Source organism: Pollachius pollachius (assembly GCF_949987615.1).
Source record: "Pollachius pollachius genome assembly, chromosome: 1".
Lineage (NCBI taxonomy): Eukaryota > Metazoa > Chordata > Actinopteri > Gadiformes > Gadidae > Pollachius > Pollachius pollachius.
The window spans coordinates 17,678,010-17,702,271 of NC_136934.1; the positions used below are offsets into that span (position 1 = coordinate 17,678,010).

Consider the following 24,262-nt stretch of genomic DNA (forward strand, 5'->3'; position numbering starts at 1 on the left):
TATTTATAGACTGATAATAGTTAGACTCATAATAGTTAGACTCATAAAAGTAAGACTGATAATAGTTAGACTCATGATAGTTATAGACTGATAATAGTTAGACTCATAAAAGTTAGACTGAAAATAGTTACTCATAATAGTTATAGACTGATAATAGTTAGACTCATAAAAGTTAGACTGATAATAGTTACTCATAATAGTTATAGACTGATAATAGTTAGTCTCATAATAGTTAGACTCATAAAAGTAAGACTGATAATAGTTAGACTCATAATAGTTATAGACTGATAATAGTTAGACTCATAAAAGTTAGACTGATAATAGTTACTCATAATAGTTATAGACTGATAATAGTTAGACTCATAAAAGTTAGACTCATAATAGACTGATAATAGTTGTAGACTGATAATAGTATCAGACTGATAATAGTTGTCTTAAAGGGAAGAGCAGTGACATTGACCTGACAGGACTCATGAGCCAATGAGTCATGAGCCATTCCCAATGGGACCATCCAGTGTAACATGACCCTGTAAACACCCTCTCTGTGGGTCAGTGGACCCTCATATCATCAAAGAACCAGGTGAGCCATGTGGGACTGAGGGCCCTCAGGTACTTCAGGACACCTGCGATCAGCCTTGTCCCTCGGTTTCCCCCCACCCTTTAACCCCCCTCCCCCTGGCCTCCACGACCCCCACTCCTTGGGACTAGGACCCCCACTATCACTGAGTTAGGACCATGATACAAGATGGTTTCAAACTATTTCTCCACTATTTATATTCTTATGTGCTCAGCCTTGATGACTCTAGAAGTTCAGAATAGTCCTGTTCATGATTCCAGGATTCATGAGATGAGCTAAAGAGGTTTCCAATACATCTTATCTGTGTGATGAGAGGTGAAGACAACACATTTCTATTACGACAGAGCAACTAGCACTTCAACCAGTACACTTGTTTGGCCCGGGCAGAAGACAGCAGCAGCAACCTGACGTAGAACAGTCAAAGGTGAATAAACACTTTACTGGCAATGTTACTCAAGCACAAAGAGCGGTTCAGAGACCACGGTATACAGCCTCATCAGCTGTTGTTTGGGTAAGTATTCCTAATCTCTGGTTTTTTTCTCCTTCTCTTTGAACCTGTCTAAATAAACAACATTTCCCACCTCAGCGCTCATCCTCCTGACTCTGCTCAGAGACTTTCACGGCCTGATTGGATTGTCTCCTCTGAGGAATGTCCTATTGTCCAGTCCTCTCCTATAAAACCCAACGGTCCTGTTGGTCTTTGTTGACCCCCATAAACCCTGAGATGTGTCTGTCTGTCCACCCGTCTGTCTGTCCCTCACAGCCAGGGGAATTCACTTCCATTTCATTAAAATTGCCTTGATTGAGAAATTGTGATTTTGGGACACTCCCAAACCTGTTTCTTGGGTACTTTATAAAAAAGATATTGATGCATGAAATGTTTTGAATGTTGAATGGCTTTACTGATCTTGATCAAACAGCAAAACTTAACGTTGAACACGATCCATGAAGCACAGAGAAGAAGGTGAACCACGCTGTATTCTAGCAGCGCTCAAACAACTTGGAAAGTCACCTCCTCTCTTCCCCACACCAAAGGCCAGATGCATAGGAGCCCAGCTGCTTGTGTTTAGTAAACATGTCCACAAGCGGCCGCCTAGTGAGGGATGAGGAGGAGAAGGAGAAGGAGAAGGAGCAGGAGGAGGAGGAGGAGGAGGAGGAGGGGGAGGGGGAGGAGGAGGAGCCAACAGCGAGGCAGACACTCTTCGGATCACCTGGAGGTACCCAGGAGAAGGGGTCACCCAGCAGGGGTTTCTCTTGCACCTCACAGCACAGGAAGCCTTTGGGGGAGAAATATTAGGGGGATAATGCGGGCCACATCTGAGCCCCCCAGAGCAGAGGGGATGAACCCCTCGTTCTCTCCCTCGAGGGGAGGGAAACTGGCTCTAAAGGTAGACTTTGGCTATATGATGCTGTTTTGTGTGATGGTTTGATGTGAAGATCAACATTTATCAAACAATTGTTTTCACCCCCCCCCCCACACACACACACACACGCACCACATTTTAAGAGGCTATTTATACATAATTAATCAAGTGTGTGTTAATAACAATTAAAATAACATATATGACGATTAATGGACCACTCTATCCATTAATTGCACAACAAGCACTACGTTATGAACCACACAGGTGGAACAAGGGCAGGTGGGTTAACCTATAACCCTAACCTAACCTAACCTATAACCCTAACACCCTCTAAGGCTCCTGCATGGATTTCTTATCGTCCCGTCTATGGGGTCCTCGGTTACAGCGGGGTAACGAGCTGTAAACTACTAGACAGTTGTTATCGGGGTCCCTCCATCTTTTAGTTAGATCTTGGCCCAAAGGTAACCAACCGTTGGGGATTGGAACTCACATCACCCACGAGGCGTCGATAAGGCTCGTGGTCAAAAGTAGTGGGAAAAAGGGCCGCATAAAGAGCGCCTCATATCGGCCGAGCATGATCATGACTGCTGATGGGAGTGAGGAGAGCTGAAGTGCGTTGGCAGGACAGGCAGAAGGAAACAACCTTGAGGAAGACAATACGACCGATAAAGGATGGGAACGTTGGTCTATCGTAAAACAACATGAGGCCAAACAGAGCTGTGTAGACCAGGCAAAGTACTGCTCAGATTAAGGATTGTTTCATTCAAAGATGAAGGACTTTGAAATGAAAAATCAGATAAATTATCTAAAGTTGGACGTAAAAAAACGAATCACTCCAAATAAGAAAAGGTTTGATGGACGACAGCAGATCATTCAATGTATCGTTGGACATAGGCTTACCTCTTCTGGTATACGGCGGCGTGGTCTCTGGCTAGACGGGGGGTCGAGGCTCGGTACAGACCGGTCCTCCAGGTGCCCTGCACGCACGCGCTCAGCCACAACAGAAGCACGACCCCGAGGCAGCTCCGCGGGCGGAGCGCGGACGCGCGCTCACGGCTATACATCCCCGGGTCCGGTTCTAAAAAGTACGACCTGAAGTTACTAATAAGCTTCTCCTCTCGGACAGCAGCAGGATATCCACCAGAGCGGGAGAGAGGAAGTCAAAGATCCACTCGGTTCGTTAGGGTAACGCGCGCATCCCGAGCAGAGTCCGTAAAGAGTCCAAACTCACTCCTGGAACATCTGAACCCGAGCTCTGCTTTAGATGGTAGTCAGGCTGCTGGTTCAGATCTGCTGCAGACTTCACCGGGAGTACCACGCACGCCAACAGAATCGACAGGACGCTGCAGCTGATCTGAACCCTAAGCCGCTTCGTCTGCTCGCGCTGCGGGAGGAGACGTCACGTGCACGCAGCGCCCCGTTTTATAGTGGGGGCGTTTAAAGGCTCGTGCCCCGCTGCACCCCCCCGGAGACAGTACCCACACTGACCACCGGCATCTGTTGCACATTAATCCACTGCGATGACATCAGAGCCGCTCGTGGCACGTCAGCGGTGAGAGGGACTTTGTTGACATATTAGGCTTTATTACCAAGTAAAGGCTGGCGTTTCAAAAATAATGCACAACCTAAAAAATGCTAGATTCGGATTATGCTTTTCTCTAAGACTATGCACATGAATGTCAAGAAAGATGGATTTTCAAGATAGGGCTCACACCCGTTATCCAAGTAAAATGTACTGTAACGAGTTATGATGGCAGCATGCTGTCCCAGCCCAGTCCCTCTGGGTCCGGTGGGGACGGGAACTGGTCTGCTAGAGCCCTCTGGACACTAGACTACCCAGGGAAACAAGAAAGGAGGTCAGGGTGTCCAAGGCACCTATGAGGCTACAGTAGAGCCAGCAGTAAGAAGCTCAAGGCTGGGTCCTGATCCAAAACTACCTGGCTCAGGGGAGCCGGCAGAATCTAGACCTGTGGTCACAGGCTGCTGCTGCTGCAGGGCTAGGTGTTCACCTGGGCTAGGTGTTCACCCCCTGGGCTAGGTGTTCACCTGGGCTAGAGGTTCACCTGGGCTAGAGGTTCACCTGGGCTAGGTGTTCACCTGGGCTAGGTGTTCACCCCCTTGGCTAGGTGTCCACCCCCTGGGCTAGGTGTTCACCTGGGCTAGAGGTTCACCTGGGCTAGGTGTTCACCTGGGCTAGAGGTTCACCTGGGCTAGGTGTTCACCTGGGCTAGGTGTCCACCCCCTGGGCTAGGTGTCCACCCCCTGGGCCAGGTGTCCACCCCCCGGGCTAGGTGTTCACCTGGGCTAGGTGTCCACCCCCTGGGCTAGGTGTTCACCTGGGCTAGGTGTCCACCCCCTGGGCTAGGTGTCCACCCCCTGGGCTAGATGTTCACCTGGGCTAGGTGTTCACCCCCTGGGCTAGGTGTCCACCCCCTGGGCTAGGTGTTCACCTGGGCTAGGTGTTCACCCACTGCTGCCGCTGGGATAGCTGTTCACCCCCTGGGATAGGGGTTCACACCTTACTGAGAGGCAAGATGGACCTGGTTCTGCACAGGCTTTGTCCTCTTGGCTGATGGCAATGACCAAGGGGACAGGAAGTGTTATTAGGCGTGTTCTCACTGGAGGGACTTTTCCCTCCAGTGAGCTGCCATAGCAGGCTTAGGAGAGAGGATCCACCTAAATTCAACTTTTAGCAGCCTTTAGCAGCCCAGGTAGTACCTGCCTCGGGGTAGGAGCCTTCTGTGCCGCTCCCAACTATTGAGATTAGATATTATATCAAGTGTGTATTGTAGTGAAGTATGCATGTGGTGAAGTTTTTAAATTTTCAATCGTAAACACACTTTAACATTACAGAAAAACAGGTTTACCGTTTGCCCTTGTCTAAGACATTGCATTGCATTAGCTGATGTACACTTCTTAACACAGCAACCCTTTCTCTGTTACCGTCTTGCTGCGTCGGTCTGTTTTGAGCGTTGGGTAGCCGCTACAAAGGTTTCTGTATGGGAACGGACGTCGAGCGGAACTAAGTCCCTCGGTCGGATTGTCTATTGTTAAGGGACAGCCTTTAACAGGACGTATTATTCAAGCCTTAAATAACCCGTCCTGTTAAAGGCTGTCCCTTAAATTTTAAGAGACAGCCTTTAACAGGACAGGTTTTTTAAGGGACAGCCTGTAACATGGCTTGTTATTCAAGGGAAAGCTTTTAACAGGATGTGTCATTTAAAGGACAGCCTGTAACAGGACGTGCCATTTAAAGGACAGCCTGTAACAGGACGTACCATTTAAAGGACAGCCTGTAACAGGACGTTTAATTTAAGGGACAGCCTGTAACAGGACATGTCCCTACCATTTACATTGTATGAGTTAGAATCCACCATTTCATGTCAGACAGGAGAGACAAGTCAAATGTGACCCTTTTTTTTGGCCCACATACTATATGTGTATTTATACATTTAGAAAACCCAATATAAGCAAGTTTGAAGTCATGTCTGTGGTCATTTGGAAGACGTTTTGAATTTGTAGCAAATGCAGCAGAGATTGACAATTTATGTCAATATAATATCTTATTTTAAAAGAGGCCAGGACATCCATCTCAAGTGGATCCTACGCCCATGCCACGGCCTGCTGGCCTTCCAGATCCCACCCAATGTGTCAGTGACATGGGAGCTGTTTTCAGGGTATTAGCTAGGCCTGCTAGGGGCCTACCTTATTCTCAAGTCAAGTCAAATTGAATTGTCCCACTAGGGGAGATTAGGATGAAGCCAGGTATTAACAAACACACCAACAACAAGACACAGACTAAGATAACAGTTAGTGATGGAAAAACCATCAAAACACAAATGACCAGTACATAAAAATACATAAGATACAGTACTCTGGTGATGGGCCTTCACCTTTATCTGTTGAAGGGCCTCCACCTCTATCTGTTTATGGGCCTTCACCTTTATCTGGTGAAGGGCCTCCACCTCTACTGTTTATGGGCCTTCACCTTTATCTGTTGAAGGGCCTCCACCTCTATCTGTTTATTGCCCTTCACCTTTATCTGTTGAAGGGCCTCCACCTCTATCTGTTGATGGGCCTTCACCTTTATCTGGTGAAGGGCCTCCACCTCTATCTGTTTATGGGCCTTCACCTTTATCTGTTGAAGGGCCTACACCTTTATCTGTTGATGGGCCTCCACCTTTATCTGGTGATGGGCCTACACCTACACCTTTATCTGGTGATAGGCCTACACCTACACCTCTATCTGTTTATGGGCCTTCACCTTTATCTGTTGAATGGCCTACACCTCTATCTGTTTATGGGCCTTCACCTTTATCTGTTGAATGGCCTACACCTCTATCTATTTATGGGCCTTCACCTTTATCTGTTGAATAGCCTACACCTCTATCTGTTTATGGGCCTTCACCTTTATCTGTTGAAGGGCCTACACCTTTATCTGTTGAAGGGCCTACACCTTTATCTGGTGATGGGCCTTCACCTTTATCTGGTGATGAGCCTACACCTCTATCTGTTGATGGGCCTACACCTTTATCTGTTGATGGGCCTACACCTTTATCTGTTGATAGGCCTACACCTACACCTCTATCTGGTGATGGGCCTCCAGCTACACCTTTCGGGCCTGATCATAGTGTCCCTCTCCTCCCCCCTGGTCTCCTCCCTCCTGGTCTCCTTCCTCCTGGTCTCCTCCCTCCTGGTCTCCCTCTCCTCCCTCCTGGTCTCCTCCCTCCTGGTCTCCTCCCTCCTGGTCTCCTTCCTCCTGGTCTCCTCCCTCCTGGTCTCCTTCCTCCTGGTCTCGAGCTCCTCCTCCTCCTCCTCTTCCAGGCTGTCCAGTGAGGATCCGGTGCTGAGGTCCCGGTTCTCCTATGGTCTCTGGTCTCTTTTCACTTCCGAGGAGGAGACGTGGGAACGGGTTCCTGTTCTTATGAACCATCATCACTCTGCGCTGACTGAGATGTTATGTGGCAGCTGATTGAGCACATTTCTCTTCCAAACGAGGCCGATGAGAGATATATTTCAGAAGCTCAAAACATTAATAAAGGGTTACTTGATTTATTTCATTTATTTTATTAAACTGTTGACTCTGGGGCCCTGATGGCTGTAAAACATAACGAAAACATTGCAAGTGCCAAAGCTTCTAAAAACAATGCAGTGCTGCCATCTAGCGACATGTTGTGTAGTTTTAACCTCACTTCCAAGGGTAAATAAATAACCACATTTACCAAAGATGTACATTAAATATTCACGCTTTTTGCAAAAATATGGATTCAACAATTGTACAGGTGTGTGTGTGTGCGTGCGTGCCTTCAGTCTGAGTTGAGGCAGAGACACACGCCCTGCAGCACCCAGTGGGAGATGTGTTTGGTGGTTGACAGGTCCGCCTCAAACACCAGCCCCACCCCCATGGCGTTCCTCCGCATGGACGTGGTGTAGACCGGGGTCCGCAGCGTGTTCTGAGGGCCACAAAGGGAGTCATCTAGTGCTCACATGAGGGATAAACACACACACACACACACACACACACACACACACACACACACACACACACACACACACACACACACACACACACACACAAAGGGTGGAGCTTGCCCACTAGCAGGTCCACTGGGGCTCCTAGCCTGGGGGGGTGAACCCAGGCTGCTGGGTTGCCTTCCGGGTGCTGTAATAGTGATACTGGTTGAGCGGTGCTTACCCGCAGAGACAGACGATGGTCCTCGATGGGGATGACCTTGAGGACGGGCAGCTGGACCACCAGCACCTTTGCCTTACTCCTGACCAGGCAGCCCTCCTCCAAGTCCCAGTCGGCCCCTTCCAGATACAGGCCAGACACAAAGCACCCTGTAAAACACACACACACACACACTCAGCACAAGGCGTACAGCCCGTATGGAGCCAATAGAGAGAGTGCTTGGCGGGCCGTCCTCTGAATGTTTCCTAGTCTCCAGGGCTGAGAGTCTCTGTGAGGGCGTCAGTAACAGACATCAGTAGTACTGGGTCAGTGGTCCGAGTGGAAGGCCTCACCTTGTCCTGGTTTCTCGGTGACCTCCTCCTCACTGCGGTACTGTGTGACCTGGGTGTAGAGCGTGGAGCGGTCCAGAGGCCAGCCGTTCTTCCTGCACGTGGCCTGGACCAGAGCGGTCAAGTAGGATTCTGGGATATGGAGTCCAGACAGCCACATCACGTTGGGTTCTCCCTCTTCCACCTGGAAGACAAAAGAGAACCGTGTTGACGTCACACACATAACACACGTTCTCTCTGCGTCGTATATCCCAGCTGAAGGCTTCGTAACTTTGGCCTTTGCCCCGCCACACACAGATCTGTTTGAAAAGGAGTCTTCACGACTTGACCTCGCACAAAGCTTATTCCTCTCTAAAATAGTTCTAATTCTAATAGTTCTTATACTTAGAGAAGAAATACACAACAAACATAAAGCCACATGTAAATATTACACTTAGTGTTTTTCACCTTAGCTGAATCAGTGAGGAAACCTAAGCCAACCGTTCCCCAAAGGGTGAAACTCTGTGCTCCAGCAGCTATACTGGTGTAGCTGCTCCTACCCAGCAGCTCTACTGGTGTAGCTGCTCTTACCCAGCTGCTGTACTGGTGTAGCTGTACTGGTGTAGCTGCTCTTACCCAGCTGCTGTACTGCGAGTAGCGCCGGTTGAAGTGCAGCATCCAGTTCCCCAGGGACTTCAGGGTGTCGGGCGCCAGTTTCCTCCAGATGTCTGGGATGTTTCCGTTGAAGAGGGCGCGGGCCACCTGGTCCAGCTCGCTGCTCATGCCCACCTCGCCGGCCAGCGCCTGCAAGACGCAGCCGTGAGACTGCCTGGTGATGACCACACTCACAATCTCTATATCGCCACCCGTGTAGAAATATCACAGGGTTTGAAATCAAGATGAAGCAGGAAATAGGCTTCCTGCTCATGTCCTAAATTGTTTGTAAAGGACATTCTGACTCATTTTTATGAATAAACATCCTGCAACACATGACAACCGCCATAAGCAGGCATCAGGGATGATTGATGGAGGTGCTTGATGGATGGAAATCATTATTTTAGTTATTACACACATCAGCGACTTAGCTCTATCACCGACATCAGTGACTTAGCTCTATCACTGACATCGGTGACTTAGCTCTATCACTGACATCAGTGACTTAGCTCTATCACTGACATCAGGGATAGATGACTCACCCTCTGCACTAGACCCACCCTCTGAACTAGACCCACCCTCTGCACTAGACCCACCCCCTGTACTAGACCCACCCTATGCACTAGACCCACCCTCTGCAGCTCGGCCAGCGAGAGGCCCATGCGGACCAGCAGCTTGTTGAAGCGCTCCAGCTCCTGCAGCAGGACCACGGAGGTGGGCGACATGTCCAGGCCCAGCCTCTTCCGGAGAACGTCCAGCTGGAACACGGCGGGCAGCTTGTTCTGGATGTCCTGGGCCACCTGGCTGATGTACTCGTCTCTGCTCATGCCTCCTCCAGTGTCCCCTGGAGCCCAACAACAAACTCAAATCATTGTATGGATGTGGGACTGGATGTGCAGATACATCCATACTCACAATCGATACAGCCTGTATATCATCCAGACCGGGTTATGGAATGCATCTCATAGGTCAAAGCTTCTGACAGATTTGTAGCTCAATGAGGTAGGGGGTGGGTGTTACTTGTCTGGGGCTGCATCTCTATAAGGCGGGGTGTTACCTGTTTGGGGCTGCAGCTCTATGAGATAGAGGGGGGGCTGTAGCTCTATGACAATGAGAGGGGCTGTAGCTCTATGAGATGGAGGGGCTGTACCTTTCTGGGTCTGTAGCTCTATGGGACTGAGAGGGGGCTTTAGCTCTATGAGGTGAAGGGAGCTGTAGCTCTATCAGACCGAAGTGGGGCTGTAACTCTATGAGATGGAGGGTGTTACCTGTCTGAGGCTGCAGCTCTATGAGGTGGGTCCACATGTCTCTGGCTGCCTGAGTGTAGTAACCTATCTCCGCATTGGGGTGCAGCCCAAACACCTCGGGGGTGTTGGCCAATGGCAGGGACTCGATCTCTCCTGGGGAATTAAGAGAAAGAGCAGAGAGTGTCAACACATGAAAGTCATCCTCTGGTGTTCAGTTCTTTCTATCCAGGGTTACTGACCAACGTATGCATCTTTGAGCCCCTGGGGAGGGATCTTGTAGTCTGCATCCCGATTGTGGAAGAGGTGAAAGGGTTGGAAGACGTCGAAGATGAAATCTCCTAGGTACTCGTCCATGTAGACATTGAGGATCCTGCGGTCGAAGCTGTCGATGGCGCGGCCTCCGTACATCACCTAGGAGATGCAGCAGCTCAGGGTTAATGCAGGGGAGAACGCGCATCGACAAAGGGCCAGCCGGGTGTTTGCACTCGGACTTTATCCAAGTTAGCCAGTAAGCCTCTGCAATTTGTATGGAAAATTTCAACAGCTAGCCAGTAAGCCTAAACACTACGGTTGACTGTCTGTCCATTGAGCCTAACCTCTCCAATTAGGTACTTCAGGCTTTCCCAGGGGATCTCTGCATCTCCTTGGTTGTGGGCTTTAGTTAGATACGTGTCCAGGATCTCCATACACACCTGGAATACGAACAACATCATAGAAAACATGAACTTATCCAGAAACCGACAAACATCCAAAGACCAAAGAGGCAGATGACGATGGAAGAAGTAGGAAAAGTGCAAGGCCTTGAGAGCGAGCTAAAATCCTGGGGCTTTCTTTGACTAGGAAGGCCGGAGCTCACCTGGAAGTCAGACTCGTTGAAGTCGTACGGCACGTTCCAGCCAATCTTGCCGTACTTGCGGCGTTCTTGCACCACAGCGTGGAAAAAGGCGAGCACGTACACCAGGCTGCGGTAGGCCGGGTGCGGGCAAGACATGAGCGTCTCGTGGGAGATCTTGAAGTAGGTGGCCCTCATGTTGAGCTTTAGCCCGTTGGGCGGCTCCGTCACCACCTATGGATCAATCAACGATACGATGATATTCAACGATAATATTCCCCTCTCTCAATCTTTTCAAATGCGTAAAGGCAGGTGCCCTGTGGAGGCCTACTCCTCGCTGGGTCTCACAGGTCCTTCCCCTGGGCAAGTTGGGGTTTCCTATTTGTTAAATGTGTTATCTAAGGTGGTGGAAACCTGAGTGCAAGGATGGAGCGACAGAATGCAGCCTTTGTCTCTCTTTAAACCCAATGCTGTGGCTGTGACCTTGTCCACACCACTACTGACCTTGAGGGCTTTTTGCAGGATGCCGATGGGGAAGTCCTGGATGGGGTCTGTGGTGAGCCAGAGGCGGTAGTCCGGGTGGGGCTTGGTGATCCTCTCTAGAGACTTCTCTAGCTGCCTCAGCCACCGGACCAGCAAGTGGCAGTTCTGCAGCATCAGCCACTGGCCCCGGGACACGGCCGTCTCCAGCAGCTGCAGCGCCACCTACAGCACGGGGGTTTGAGAAGAGCAGCTCAGTCTGTATCTCAGCCTTCAGTTCATTAATCTAAAGTTGTTTTGAAAGGGGCAATGTTGTTTGGACCACCTTGTGTCAATTTGAAGTAAAAAAGCATCCAAGAACTCAAATTGGCATGGTTTCATTACTGTGTAACTTCATTTTCATTGATTGAATTCATGAGATGGAGGAAGGTGCTGAACTCTGACCTTCTCCTGGCCCTGACCCATGGCCAGGAACTTGAGGCGGTTCCCCCCGAAGCCCGACCTCTCGGCCAGCTTCATAAGGTCGCTGGCGGGGTCGGAGCCAGGGCTCAGGATAAACACGATGGGGGAGTTGGGGCTGCTCTGCTCATAGATGGCATCGAAGCTTATCACCGGAGGCTGCACGTACCTGGGCGGTCACAGAAAGAACAGAATAAAGTCTATACTTGCTCTAATGAGGTTGTGTAAATGAACATTCTTTAAACAAAACACTCTGGATCGTTATCCAGTCATAATAAAAACAACGCTATAAGGCGATTTCTGATTGATACAAACCACAACCACAAACCCTGCTGTGGTGCTCTTTGGTTTGATCAGCTTGGATCAAGAGTAACATAAATGAACATTCCACCTGTTCAGATGTCACAAACTGATAATCAACGTCTCTGCAGTTAGGTGGAGGTATGTTTCTAGATGTCTCTGTGTCATTACCTGGTGCCCATGGTGGTGCTGACGTAGTCGCTGACCGCCCGGTATACTCGGTCCAGCCGGAAGCAGCGCAGCAGCAGCAGCCTCTGGAAGGGCGTCAGGTTCTCCTGGTACTTCAGGGGGAGAGCGGACTGCTCCGGGCCATCCAGGTCATACCACTGAGGGGATCAGACCATAAGAGGATCAGACCATCAGAGGATCAGACCATAAGAGGATCAGACCATCAGAGGATCAGAGGATCAGACCATCAGAGGATCAGACCATCAGAGGATCACATCATCAGAGGATCAGACCATAAGAGGATAAGAGGATCATACCATCAGAGGATCACACCTACCTCGAACACTGTTCATAGTGGATTAAATTTGCAGTGTTCAAATAATGCTTCAAATAACCTGGACATAGCTGTAGTAAATGCTGATCGATATTAATTCAAATAATGGTATCAATAAAATCACATCCTATACCTGAAATATTCTGCAAATAAAAAATGCTGGCCCAACCTCTCATTGTTGTACCAGGGACACATGCATTTACAACACGCTGCGGCAGGATCCTATCTGAGTATTAAACCAGCAACCTTATAGGTGCATCACCCCACCTGCCTACCTCCTGAGCCAAGTGGTCAAAGCTTTCTTTAGATGAGTTCCTTCACTAACTAAAGAGCTGACTCACCGCCTCCCATTGGCCCGAGTGCTGCTCCACATCATCGGGCAGAGAGCCAAACTGCTCAGGGAAGAGCTCTGCCAGCCTCACGATGTCCTCCCAGCCCTGGTCTGGAATCCAGGGGCAAGGCTTCTGACGCTGGCTCTTCTCCAAGGACAGGTTGCCTGTAGTCAGGGCGTTTGGGGGACTTGAGTGGAAGCAACTTTTTCCTGGCTTTTTCCTTTCCTTTGTTTACTTCCTGTAGTCTCACGATTGCTTTACACACGTTTTAAGTAAACGGTTGATGAGGAAATGATGAAATTAATGGATCCTGCTGACCAACCAAACAGACAACAACACATGCTCTGGATATGGATATTTGCAGTATGTGTCTCTGACCCTTCAGGAAGAAGTGCAGCTCCTCCTGCGGGGCCCGGCCCTCGGCCTGCTCCGTCTTCACCGTCATGTTGAAGGAGAAGAGCAGCTTGTGTCTTTCAAACAGCCCTGTGAACGAAGTAATATGGTGTTACATAATAACATCTTTCATGCTGTGAATGCTTTTCAAGACCACTCAAAGGGGGGGGGGGGGGGGGACTACAAGACAAGGCCCATGCACCCTTACAAAGGAGGAGCTGGGTGTAGAACTAGCAACCCTCCAACTGCTTTGTCTCTTCGATGTCCCGTGTGTCCCTCTTACCCGTACAGCCGTAGTTGTAGACGTTGTGCGTCAGGGTGTCCATCATGTTCTTCAGCCTCTTGGGCAGGATGGAGTCGGGCATGGATTTGCGCAGCGAGAGATTGAAGACGTCCAGGTAGGCGGCCAGAGAGTACTGGTACATGCTGTTGACAACCGCCATCTCCGCCAGCACAAAGAACAAGATGGCGCCGCACTTGGCCGCAGGACGGTAGCCGTCGCGCAGCTTGTCGATGTCTACAGACGTCTTCTGAGCTAGCTTTAGTTTCTCAAACACCTACGGGGAAACGCAATGCGCAAAAAGCTCGGTTGTCCACACCAACAAACTACGGCCTGCTTCATATTGCTTATGCTGACATGCATTTTTAGTTTTTGCTCAGAACAGGGAAATTAACAGCTAAGAGTTGTTAAGTAATGTTTGGTTATTAGAAATATTAAAAATCTGATTTATTGTTATTTGTTCTATGCTGTAGGGCAGCACACTTTTTATAAGAAATATTCCATTTGAGTCACAGAATGGTATGACTTTAGCAATCCGTTCCATTTTGAGGACAACTTGTCAGCCCCATCCATGTAGTGTGTCCGTAATATAGGAAAGTGTATTTGCTGCGCTCTTACAAGCTGAAGCTCTTTCACTGGTGAACTTTGACAGTCTAGATCTAGGATGGATTTAGGAGTGCAACAGTATGGATAACCTCTCCCCAGGGTCAGAGGAGATGCCCATGGGACTGACCTCGCTGGCCTTGGACTTGGTCTCCTCCAGGGTGCTCAGCAGCTCCGTGTTGTCCAGCATGTTGCCGCTGGAGGTGGCCAGCTCTCGCAGCAGGGAGTCCTCCAGCTCCTTCAGCAGCTTCTTGTTGTCACTGGTCTCTAGGATCAGCCGCTCCCGCTGCTCCTCAAGCTCCTTCCTCTCAAAGCCCACGATCACGCTCAGCAGCTGGTCCTCCAGGCCCTTCAGGGTCACTGGGAGACCCAACACACTGGGGGTCAGGGTTCATCCCATACACTTAAGGACCTCACAAGCCCCACCTCTGAGGATCCACCCCTAACCGAGAGGTTGAGGGCAACATCAAGTAGCCGTAACCCATGCAAATCTCTCACCAGGGTTCAAGACCACTTTTAATATTAATACTTAAAACATTTACACGTTTTTCTTTTAGCAGAAATTTTGGATCCAACCCAGTTGTTGGTCATGCCCATATAATGTTATACATGAAGATGAAGAATATCCTTTTCCATTTATTTCTATATCAGGGTCGCTGGAGGTTGGAGCGGAACGGGGCCTTCATAAGGAACATCTGCATCTTACCTGTATAGTTAATGACCATGGCTTTCCCGAACACGGACGGGGAGAACTTGGGGTTGGACAGCTTGGTGTTGAGGTAGAGCCTGAAGTTGGGGTCATAGTCCACCTCCTTGTCTCCCAGCACGATGACCTGCCTCCCCTCGGCGCCCTTCACGTTCTTCTCCAGGACGTTGTCAATGACGGGGTCGATGTACTCGTCCACGCCCTGGAACAGGAAAGGGAAGCCGTACTTGATGGCCATCTCCAGCTGCTTCAGGAAGTCTGGGTCGTTGAAGGAGGAGATCTGCCGCAAGGACCAAAAATCACTTTCAATATTTTGTAATTTCTCACTCTGTGGGTATGACAAAATGGAAAGTGGCTAAAGAGTTGCTGTAAAATACTAAAGAACAATGCCTTGAGGTTGTTCTGCTCCTCCTTCTTCTTGATCCAGTTAAGCGCCTGCTGCTGGGGGTCGATGCACATGGGGAAGCGGCTGGCCCTGGTGGTCAGGATGCCGTTCTGGACCGACAGCTCGTCTGGAGGCAGGCCTTCAGACCCCCACCTGCAGGGACACCAAGCAGGCACTCTTTAAAGGTTTCAAATCAACACCATGTGGGGAAGCCTCAGCCGAAATACACGTTTTAACACCCCCTTCTGAAGTCTTCATGGTGGTAGATATAATATATATATCTATATATATATATCATATCTGTCATCATCCAGCCATGAGGCTCTGGGCCGTCTCTCCCAGGAGGTCCTGCTGAACCCTAGGAGCTTCTACCAAAAAACAGAGCAGAGGACAGAGCTGTAGGAACGTGGGTTCCTCACCTGCTGATCTCCACCTCATCGGTGAGCAGCACCTCAACCCTGAAGGGCTGGCTGAGGGGGATGCCTCTCTCCCGCACGTCCTCCTCCCAGACCTCGTACACCATCTGATTCCTGAAGTCCCAGCTGAAGGCTCCCTCGTAGCTCAGGAAGGCGGCGCCGATGAGGCAGTCTCCGAGGAGACGCACCCGCCGCTGCTTCAGCTCCACCAGGTCCAGGCTCCAGCTGCAGCCGAGATCCAGCAGGTAAAGGGGGTTTAGAGCCAGGAGGTAAAGGGGGTTTAGACCCAGGAGGTAAAGGGGGTTTAGACCCAGGAGGTAAAGGGGGTTTAGAGCCAGGAGGTAAAGGGGGTTTAGAGCCAGGAGGTAAAGGGGGTTTAGAGCCAGGAGGTAAAGGGGGTTTAGAGCCAGGAGGTAAAGGGGGTTTAGAGCCAGGAGGTAAAGGGGATTTAGAGCCAGGAGGTAAAGGGGGTTTAGAGCCAGGAGGTAAAGGGGGTTTAGACCCAGGAGGTAAAGGGGTTTACACCCAGGAGGTAAAGGGGTTTAGACCCAGACCCAGTGTGTGGGCTGGATGGTATTGGTGTGTGGGCTTGGTGGTGGTGGTGCTGGTGGTGTGTGGGCCGGATGTTAGTGGTGGTGTGTGGGCTGGGTGGAGGAGATGGGGGTAGTGTGTGGGCTGGCTGGTGGTGGTGCTGATGTTGTGTTGGCTGTGTGGAGCTGTGTGGTGCTGTGAGGGCTGGGTGGTGCTGTAGTAGTGTTGTGTGGGCTGGGTGGTGGTGGTCTGTGGCTGGGTGGTGCTGTGGTGCTGGTGGTGTGTGGGATGGGTGGTGGTGTTGCTGGTGTTGTGTTGGCTATGTGGAGCTGTGTGGTGCTGTGAGGGCTGGGTGGTGTTGTGGTGGTGTTGTGAGGGCTGGGTGGTGGTGTTGTGTGGGCTGGGTGGTGCTGTGGTGGTGTTGTGTGGGCTGGGTGGTGCTGTGTGGGATGGGGGGAGGCGGGTCCCCCTCCCTCACCGCTTGTTCTCGGAGCCCAGGCCAGAGATGAGTTTATCAGCAGCGATCAGCCTCCTCTCCATGATCTCAGCCTCCTCCTGCAGCAGCTGCTTCTCTCCCATGGCCGAGTCGTAGCGGTCCCCCAGCGCCCCCAGCTCCCTCTGCAGCTCCACCAGCTCCTTCTGGATGCGCTCCAGCTCCCGCTTGCTCTGGAAGAAGTTCCTCTCCAGGCGGGCCACCTGACCGCCCCGTAAGGACGTATGTTATCGTGTTCTTCTGCCTAGCAGCTCATAGCACACATTCCACCATGTTCAAAGGACAGATAAGTGCAGAAGAGGGCAAGGTTTGGAAAATAAACCCCAACAAGCGTCCCCTCCCTCATCCCGGCACACACGCAATTCACACACCTGTGATTGACATGCAAGATGGATTTCCCAAAACAGCTTAAAGCAGCTAAAACGTAGTGTTCCGGTCATCCTGAAATTGCCTGTTACCTTCTACCATGTGATGGTATGAGTCCACACGGGGGTCCTAATGAATAATAAATCATTGATTACCTTCTCTCTTTTGGGCTTTATCTCCTTACTGACGTCGCAGTAGCCCATCACAGCCTCCACAAACTTGAGCATCCCCGACCCCGCCCGGCTGATGGCCTGCATCTCTTCAAAGGTAGTGTTGAGGTGTTTGAGGAAACCTGACCGGTGGGAGCAACAAGAACAGACATCAGAGCACTAAAATACTATGAACAATAAAAGGTAGAGAATGGGCTTTTGATTTTGATTTGATTTTGAAATTGACAAAATTATTTCCTTGTTAGCTTCCATTGGTACAATGTATCACATTATTTCTTTATTTTATCAAAAGTTGTATTTGATTGTGCTGGATATGGGGTGGATAGGAATAGCATTCTAACCAAATGACAACCCAGCTGATCCCTACATGGAAAGTTAGCCTTTGGAGGATACTGAAATCCACAACTGCACTGATCCTCTGATAGGATCATCCACCTTAGATGTTGCCCCGGTCTATCATCATATTTATTTTATTTATTTTCACGTAACAAAGACACTGAATAAGCCTTCAAGGTGTGTTGTTCATGGAGCCAAAGTACCTCTGACGGTCTTAACCTGGCTGTGGTTGATGGCATCACAGTCCATCTCCATCAGCGAGCGGAGGAAATTGGCCTCTGACATCATGCCCTTGGCGGCCTTCCAGCTGATCTCCTTGTGGCCTCTCATCACCAGGATACACTCGCAGACCACCTGCACCTGTTTGGGGGGCTTGGCGAAGGATCTGACCAACACAGAGGGAAGGCCAGGGAGAACAATGATTGGACAGACGGTTGTTGTATATGCTGGACTCCTGCATCAAACAACATGTCACATTAAGTTAATTTTTTCTAGAAATACACATCTGGAGACATCGGCTTAACCGCAGTCCAGCTGTTTACTCCATCGCTGGGTGGATCTGCGGTTACTGCAGACTAACGGGGTTGGCCTTGTAGACTGTGGTTATAAGACCAACAGGGTTAGGCGTCAGAGCAGAGCAGCACCTGATCTCAGTGATGGTGTCAGGCGGAGCAGCACCTGATCTCAGTGACGTCTGACTTGTCCAGGTCCTGCAGGGCACCGCGGGCCGCCGCCAGGGCCGGAAGCGCCTCGGCCAGGGAGCTCTCAGCGTCCTTCTTCTCCACGGCGATCACCTTGTTCTGCTCCTCAATCTCTTTGGCCTTGTCCTCCGCCAGCACCTTCTTCTCCTCGGCTGGAAGGTCAGAGAGACGATGGGACTCCACTCATCACTATGTAGGCGTTAAGGCCGCAATATAAGGGCACGCGTGTCTTTTAGCTGAAGTGATGAATCATTCATTCTAGTAGACAGACATGTGACCTACTGACCCACGGCGGTGTTGGTGGAGATCTCCTGCAGCAGCGTCTCACAGGCGATGGACTTCTCGGCCAGGACCACCTTCTGCTCAGCCAGCTTGGTGTTGAGTTCAGCTAGCTGACCGCTTGCCTCCTCAAGCTTATCCAGACCTCCTTCCAGACGCTTGCACTGAGCTGAGACATGAAGAGACAGACCCCTGAGCTAACGCACGCACAACATAAAACCCAACCCATGTTGTATTAGGGAAGTCCTCTGAGGTTGAGATAGCTTCATTTATCTGTGTGTTTTTACTAGCATCTAGCACCTCAACACCCGTCCCCAATACCTTGATGTTGTGATCCATTCCATTTCATTTTGACGTGACTAAAGAGTTCTAACTTCTCACCAAGGATGAAGTTGTCCTTGTCCTCCAGCAGCTTGACGTAGGTGCCGATGAAGTCCAAGTAGTTCTTTGGAGTGACGTAGTTGCTGCGCCGGAGCTTCTGCAGGAACATCTTGCTGTATTCTCCCACGGACTCGTGAACCATGCGCACGTGAGCGATCACTGCCTCCGAGTGGGACTCCGGGACCATGGGGTTTTCTCCTGTGAGAGTCACGGTATCACAAAGATCAAGCATTCCTAAATATAAATGCTGTTTAAGTCTTTTTGCTTTTTAAAGATGTTAAGATTTGCCTACGGACCCAGGAAGGAGTAAGCCACTGCGTGTAAGGCCTGCGGCGGCCATGGCAGGAACCAGTCTATCCCGGTGTTGTTTACCAGGCCTGAGGCAGGGAAGTTAAGAAGGGCAGTCAGGTCAGAAGGTGAAACATGAGAAAAGACAGAGAGCAGCAGGCCAGGTTTGCTGATTTACCGGGGAAGTTCCTGCAGCGTGTGCGCAGCGTCTCCCCCACGGGGGACATCCCCAGGACGATGTGCAGGTTGTCGGCACTTTTGTTGACAAAGTACTGCCACAGGCTCTCCTTGGACGGCCCGGCGCCGTTCTTCATGGCCTCGTCCCGGAGCTGGTTGAGGAGCGCCTCCTTCTCGTCATCGGGGAACAGAGCAGGAACAATGCCTGCAGGGGGGTCAAGACACAAGAGACAGCTCCTCATCCAGCCGCTAGACGGTCCCAGCAGACGGTCCCAGCAGATAGAATAGAGACCACCAGACCTACTATGTTATAGTGTAAAAGTGAGTGCTGGATTTAAACCTTGTGTCCTCTCCTGTTTCATTACAGCAGCGTTCCTAAGAATGTCGGTATCAGACAGAATGATGGATTGTAATATATATTATTATAGCTCGTCTTCCCACTGGGCAAAGCTAACTTTTTGGTTTGCTATTAGCAAATGACACGCTAACAGATCCCCGCATCCAGAAACAAGATTGGTCTAAACAAATATGAAAAGACGAAAATACCGCCCTGTTCACCCACATTTCAGTCAATCTGCCCTGGGATCTAGGATCATCTAGAGTCTGATGAGATCTGGGGGGAATCACCGGAGGTCAGCATGTTGTTGATCGAGATTAAGGACCATTTACTGTCTGACTCACCGGAGGTCGTTATGTTGTTGATCTAGATTAAGGACCATCTAGAGTCTGACTCACCGGAGGTCAGCATGTTGTTGATCTAGATTAAGGACCATCTAGAGCATTGGTTCTCAAAGTGCGGCCCGCGGGCCAATGGCGGCCCGAAGAAACTTTCGTGGCGGCCCGCAATGACATACAGATTTAAGTAAAAAAAATAAAAAATAAAATAAAATATATAAAGAGAAAAGTCGACTCTCTCTAGCTTTCAATTAAATCCTGTTACATTTGTTAGTTTTAATCCGACTGTACATTACTTTGAAAGGATGAACCTCAGTTTCGTGATTTAGACCTCACTTGACCTCACTCCCAGAGGGCCATGGTGCAATGTTTTTATTCCCCACTGGATTGCTGATGGCGTTTCCCGCCTAATTTCTTTTCCTTTGGCGGCCCTCAGTCAAATTCTGGGTTCCTAAGTTGGCCCTCAGCTGTCAAAACTTTGAGAACCCCTGATCTAGAGTCTGACCCATCAGAGGTAAGCATGTTGTTGATCCAGATTAAGGGCCATCTAGAGTGTGATGAGACTCACCAGAGGTCAGCATGTTGTTGATCAGCTCAAGGAAGCCCTCCTCGGCCACGTGGGCGTCGGTGAACAGGAAGACGGTCTTCTTGTTTTCGATGGCCAGCTTCAGGTAGAGGATCTTCAGGTCCTCGCGGAGGTTGGCCTCAGCGTAGCCTCGGCTAAGAGTGATCTCAAACACCTGGGGAGGAGCGGGATCAGGATTATGATGGCTTTCAAATCCTTACCTTTAATTAGTTTGGTTTATATTTAGGGAATAAACCCACACCCAACAGACCAAATAAGATAGAAGGTTTCACACTCCTCCTCCTTTGCTGCGTCTGAACTTTGACCCTGCAAAGGCTTTTTGCCGAAACCCGGGTTAAAGTAATGCGCTTCAGTAGAAAGAAAGAGTCTGCGACCTTCAAACTTATGATTCTGAGGTTGAGCTTTAGCTCCTATATCCTAGTTTGCCTGTGTTAAGGGGACATTGTGTACTAATCTATGTTTGGTGTGATGTTTCGTCCTCTGTTCTTGTTTCTAAGGTGTTTTCCTCTTCTTGTGTTGTCTTGCTTGGATCTGGTCAACATGTATTGAACAAACCTCACATCCGGCAGTGAAGGCAGCTAGCTTGGTGAGCGACTGTTTCCCCGAGCCCCCCACCCCCACCAGCAGGGCATGGCCGCGGTCCATACGGATGATGCGGTGCACCCGGGTCAGATGCTCCAGGGCATCGTCAAACAGAACCAGGTTCATCCTGGACTTGGTCTCGTTGTACTCCTCAAGGATCTCCTGCCGGAGAGGACACACAAATAAGAGCCTTCAGTCACCAGTGGTATCACGACCGTACCGGACTGCCAATCCTAGAGGCCTATTAGGACTATTGGTTCTCATGTGTAGTTACTAACCCTCGCTGTCCTCATACACCTGACACACAGACACAGCAGGTGGGCCGGGGGCCGGACTGACCTGGAAGAGGGCCTTAGCGGCATCGTAGTCCTGGATGTCTTCGTACACCCTGGGCTCGCTCTCGTTGAGGGCCGTCCTGTAGTCTCCAAACAGGATGGGGTCTCTCATGGCGGCCTCGAGGTCCGATTTGAAATGCTCTTCAATCAGGTTCTTCAAATGGCCTTGGACCTGCGGGTGAAACACAACAGACTCATTTTAAGAATATTAAGTCTTAGAATAGACCTACGGAGGAAGGCTGAGAGAAAACTAAAACATTGTGTTTTATTCAATACATAACGATTAGAGGTGCTGCAGGTATGACTTGAGAGCGATCATTTGAGTGTAATCTAGTAGAAATACCGCGGCCATCTGTCAGCTAGTGGCCCTTCTCAACCAGGGGAGAGGGAGTGGAGAGGGAGAGTATGTTGTTTTGGATGTTCATTATTTAATCTTGACTTTTCAGCTCTCTCTTCAACTCTCAGATCTATCCTACAGATGTAACAATTATATTATATTATATATTATATAATAACAAGAATGATAACTGATTTATACTAAATATAAACCAGAATATAATCCACTCATTACCAAGCTTTTGTCCTTTTCATTGATGAGTCTATCATGGAAGACACGCAGGCACTCGTTTCTCCAAACGCGCACAAATTGGGTGACGGTCAAAATCCTGTCAGGAAATAAGGTTGGATGTGAGCAACATGTGAAACGTCACAAACAAGAGGAACAGGAAGGGTTCAGGAAGTGCCCTCCTCCCACCTCTCAGCGTTAGTGAGCGTGAGGCCATTGTAGACACGGGACAGGTCCCTGAGGTTGAAGATGTAGTGGAACTTGGAGGGCGTGGGTGGGAGGTCTTTGATGATGGCCTTGTACAGCTCCAGGGTGCAGAAGGTCACCTTGTCACAAACTTTCTGGATGTTCTCATCAAAGGGCTGATAAAAAGAAGATGTTTATAGAACGTAGCAAAACAGGAAAGTATTCCGAATTTAAAGGGTCTACTGATTGACAATTTCGTCCAAAACAGCGCCTCCGAAAAGATTTCTAAATTTACAGGTCAAGTAAGCCAATCCCACTCCATTGTTCATAGCCTGTACAATGCATGTATCTGTATGCCCCCCATAGACTGGAGAGCAGAAGGTGCTGACCTTGGTGTGACCTCTGAGGTGTGCTGCTGACCTTGGTGTGACCTCTGAGGTGTGCTGCTGACCTTGGTGTGACCCCTGAGGTGTGTGGCTGACCTTTGTGTGACCTCTGAGGTGTACTGCTGACCTTGGTGTGACCCCTGAGGTGTGTGGCTGACCTTTGTGTGACCCCTGAGGTGTGCTGCTGACCTTGGTGTGACCCCTGAGGATGGAGGCGTAGATGAGGTGCAGCGCCTCCTCCTGGGGGAAGGGGATGTTGAAGACGCTGAAGAGGGACAGGAAGCGCGGGTCCACCTCGTTGCGCCCCCCTCCCGCCTCGCCCATGGCGGCGATGAAGCCCAGGTCCTTCAGCAGCTTACAGTTCAGCTCCTTGCCGCGGTCGTACATGCCCCCCCGGTCCAGCAGCAGTTTCAGCAGGGCGATAGGCTGCTGGGTGCCGTATTCGTCTACCTGCCCACCAATCAAAACACCGTACAGAGCTTTCTCGTTAACGTTGACTGGACATCACTTCACATAACACTGTCTTGTTGACCTAAAGAGACCAATCAGCAGTTCCAGGTGATTGTATTTAGCGCAGGATCGGTTTAAGGGCTTTGGGACCTTTCCTTTGGGAAGAAACACTGAGCAGTCTAATTGAAATGACAAAAGCTTTGTGATTTCATTTAGTTTTGACATAAGAATCTCCCATTGAAAGTATTTCGTTAAAATAAGATAATATTTTATTGATCCCAGATGGGTGATGATGCTGTGCTGATTCACAATGTGGTGCTCTTTGAGCAAGAGAGTTGCTCTATGAGCGAGGGAGGTGCTTGGTGAGAGAGAGAGCTGTGAGCAGCGTTACCCTTGGCATGTTCAGGTCATCGATGAAGACCAGCAACCTCTTTCCCACAGGAGGTCCGTACGTCTCCTTGGTCCTCTTCTCCACATTGGCCTCCAGGTTCCTCTGCAGGTCCATCGAGGTGGTCCTCGATGACAAGTTGATGACGAGGGTTGTCTGGAGATAAGAGCCAACAACAGAGAGCTAACCACCACAGGCTTGCGATGCACTGGGACTCTAATGAATCTAATTAATAAAAAAAAAGAAAAAGACCTTGACTTTACAAAAGACAACCGTAAATCATCCAAAGGCCCACTACAACTCCCTTTAAAGGGGAACTCATGGTGGTGTCAGAATAGGCCTTTAAAACCCTAATGCGTGGCGTTAGACACACGGCAGTGTCAGAGTAGGCCTTTAAAACCCTAACGCGGGACCGGACGCGTTAGGGTCTCGACTCACCGTGGTCTCCACACTGAGGCTCTTCAGGAAGTTCAGTGTGGTGGCTGTCTTGGAGGTGCCAGACTCCCCCACTAGAACCACCGGTCTCTTGATCTTCACCATCTGCTCCAACAGCCAGCCGGCCCGGGTGGTGTCCACAGTGGGCACTTGAGGGGAGATGGAGGTTCAACAGAACAGTCAAATCAATAAGTAATCAATCAGTATCGCCATTCAACAGGTGGTACCACCACCATAACCCTATGCCAAAGGTCTGAAAACCTTTTAAATCCCAGTGGGAACAGGAAACAGAAGGGGCCGAGAAATATAGGTAGTAGATAAGAATAGTCCAAATAAAGCAAAACAAAATGAGGTCCAGGTTATTTTGAACAGAGTAATACACCACATTGGGACGATGACATATCAAGTTAACTTAAGTCTCT

General features: G+C 49.8%; 2 protein-coding genes across 2 annotated transcripts in view; both read right to left on the reverse strand.

Annotated features, from left to right (window-relative positions):
- The window catches only part of emid1 (EMI domain containing 1), a 52,553-nt gene extending 49,233 nt beyond the window's left edge, over positions 1-3,320 (reverse strand). The window contains exon 1 of the mRNA XM_079738912.1: positions 2,842-3,320. Within this exon, the coding sequence (XP_079595038.1) occupies positions 2,842-3,005 (164 nt within the window). The 5' untranslated portion in view covers positions 3,006-3,320. The remainder of the gene's footprint in view (positions 1-2,841) is intronic.
- Positions 3,321-7,247: 3,927 nt separating this feature from the next.
- Positions 7,248-24,262, reverse strand: part of dnah10 (dynein axonemal heavy chain 10) — a gene marked incomplete at both ends in the record, with an annotated part of 39,287 nt that continues 22,272 nt past the window's right edge. The window contains 35 exons of the mRNA XM_079756271.1: positions 7,248-7,394; positions 7,637-7,782; positions 7,966-8,146; positions 8,578-8,745; positions 9,228-9,439; positions 9,864-9,995; positions 10,082-10,253; positions 10,439-10,534; positions 10,699-10,908; positions 11,179-11,379; positions 11,599-11,782; positions 12,085-12,239; positions 12,757-12,911; positions 13,126-13,230; positions 13,424-13,697; positions 14,154-14,383; positions 14,730-15,009; positions 15,120-15,267; positions 15,534-15,755; positions 16,540-16,757; positions 17,076-17,212; positions 17,630-17,811; positions 18,105-18,279; positions 18,414-18,575; positions 18,788-18,985; positions 19,084-19,164; positions 19,254-19,457; positions 20,496-20,667; positions 21,069-21,257; positions 21,435-21,602; positions 22,002-22,095; positions 22,185-22,357; positions 22,757-23,017; positions 23,409-23,561; positions 23,844-23,989. Of these exons, the coding sequence (XP_079612397.1) occupies positions 7,248-7,394; positions 7,637-7,782; positions 7,966-8,146; positions 8,578-8,745; positions 9,228-9,439; positions 9,864-9,995; positions 10,082-10,253; positions 10,439-10,534; positions 10,699-10,908; positions 11,179-11,379; positions 11,599-11,782; positions 12,085-12,239; positions 12,757-12,911; positions 13,126-13,230; positions 13,424-13,697; positions 14,154-14,383; positions 14,730-15,009; positions 15,120-15,267; positions 15,534-15,755; positions 16,540-16,757; positions 17,076-17,212; positions 17,630-17,811; positions 18,105-18,279; positions 18,414-18,575; positions 18,788-18,985; positions 19,084-19,164; positions 19,254-19,457; positions 20,496-20,667; positions 21,069-21,257; positions 21,435-21,602; positions 22,002-22,095; positions 22,185-22,357; positions 22,757-23,017; positions 23,409-23,561; positions 23,844-23,989 (6,131 nt within the window). The remainder of the gene's footprint in view (positions 7,395-7,636; positions 7,783-7,965; positions 8,147-8,577; positions 8,746-9,227; positions 9,440-9,863; positions 9,996-10,081; positions 10,254-10,438; positions 10,535-10,698; positions 10,909-11,178; positions 11,380-11,598; positions 11,783-12,084; positions 12,240-12,756; positions 12,912-13,125; positions 13,231-13,423; positions 13,698-14,153; positions 14,384-14,729; positions 15,010-15,119; positions 15,268-15,533; positions 15,756-16,539; positions 16,758-17,075; positions 17,213-17,629; positions 17,812-18,104; positions 18,280-18,413; positions 18,576-18,787; positions 18,986-19,083; positions 19,165-19,253; positions 19,458-20,495; positions 20,668-21,068; positions 21,258-21,434; positions 21,603-22,001; positions 22,096-22,184; positions 22,358-22,756; positions 23,018-23,408; positions 23,562-23,843; positions 23,990-24,262) is intronic.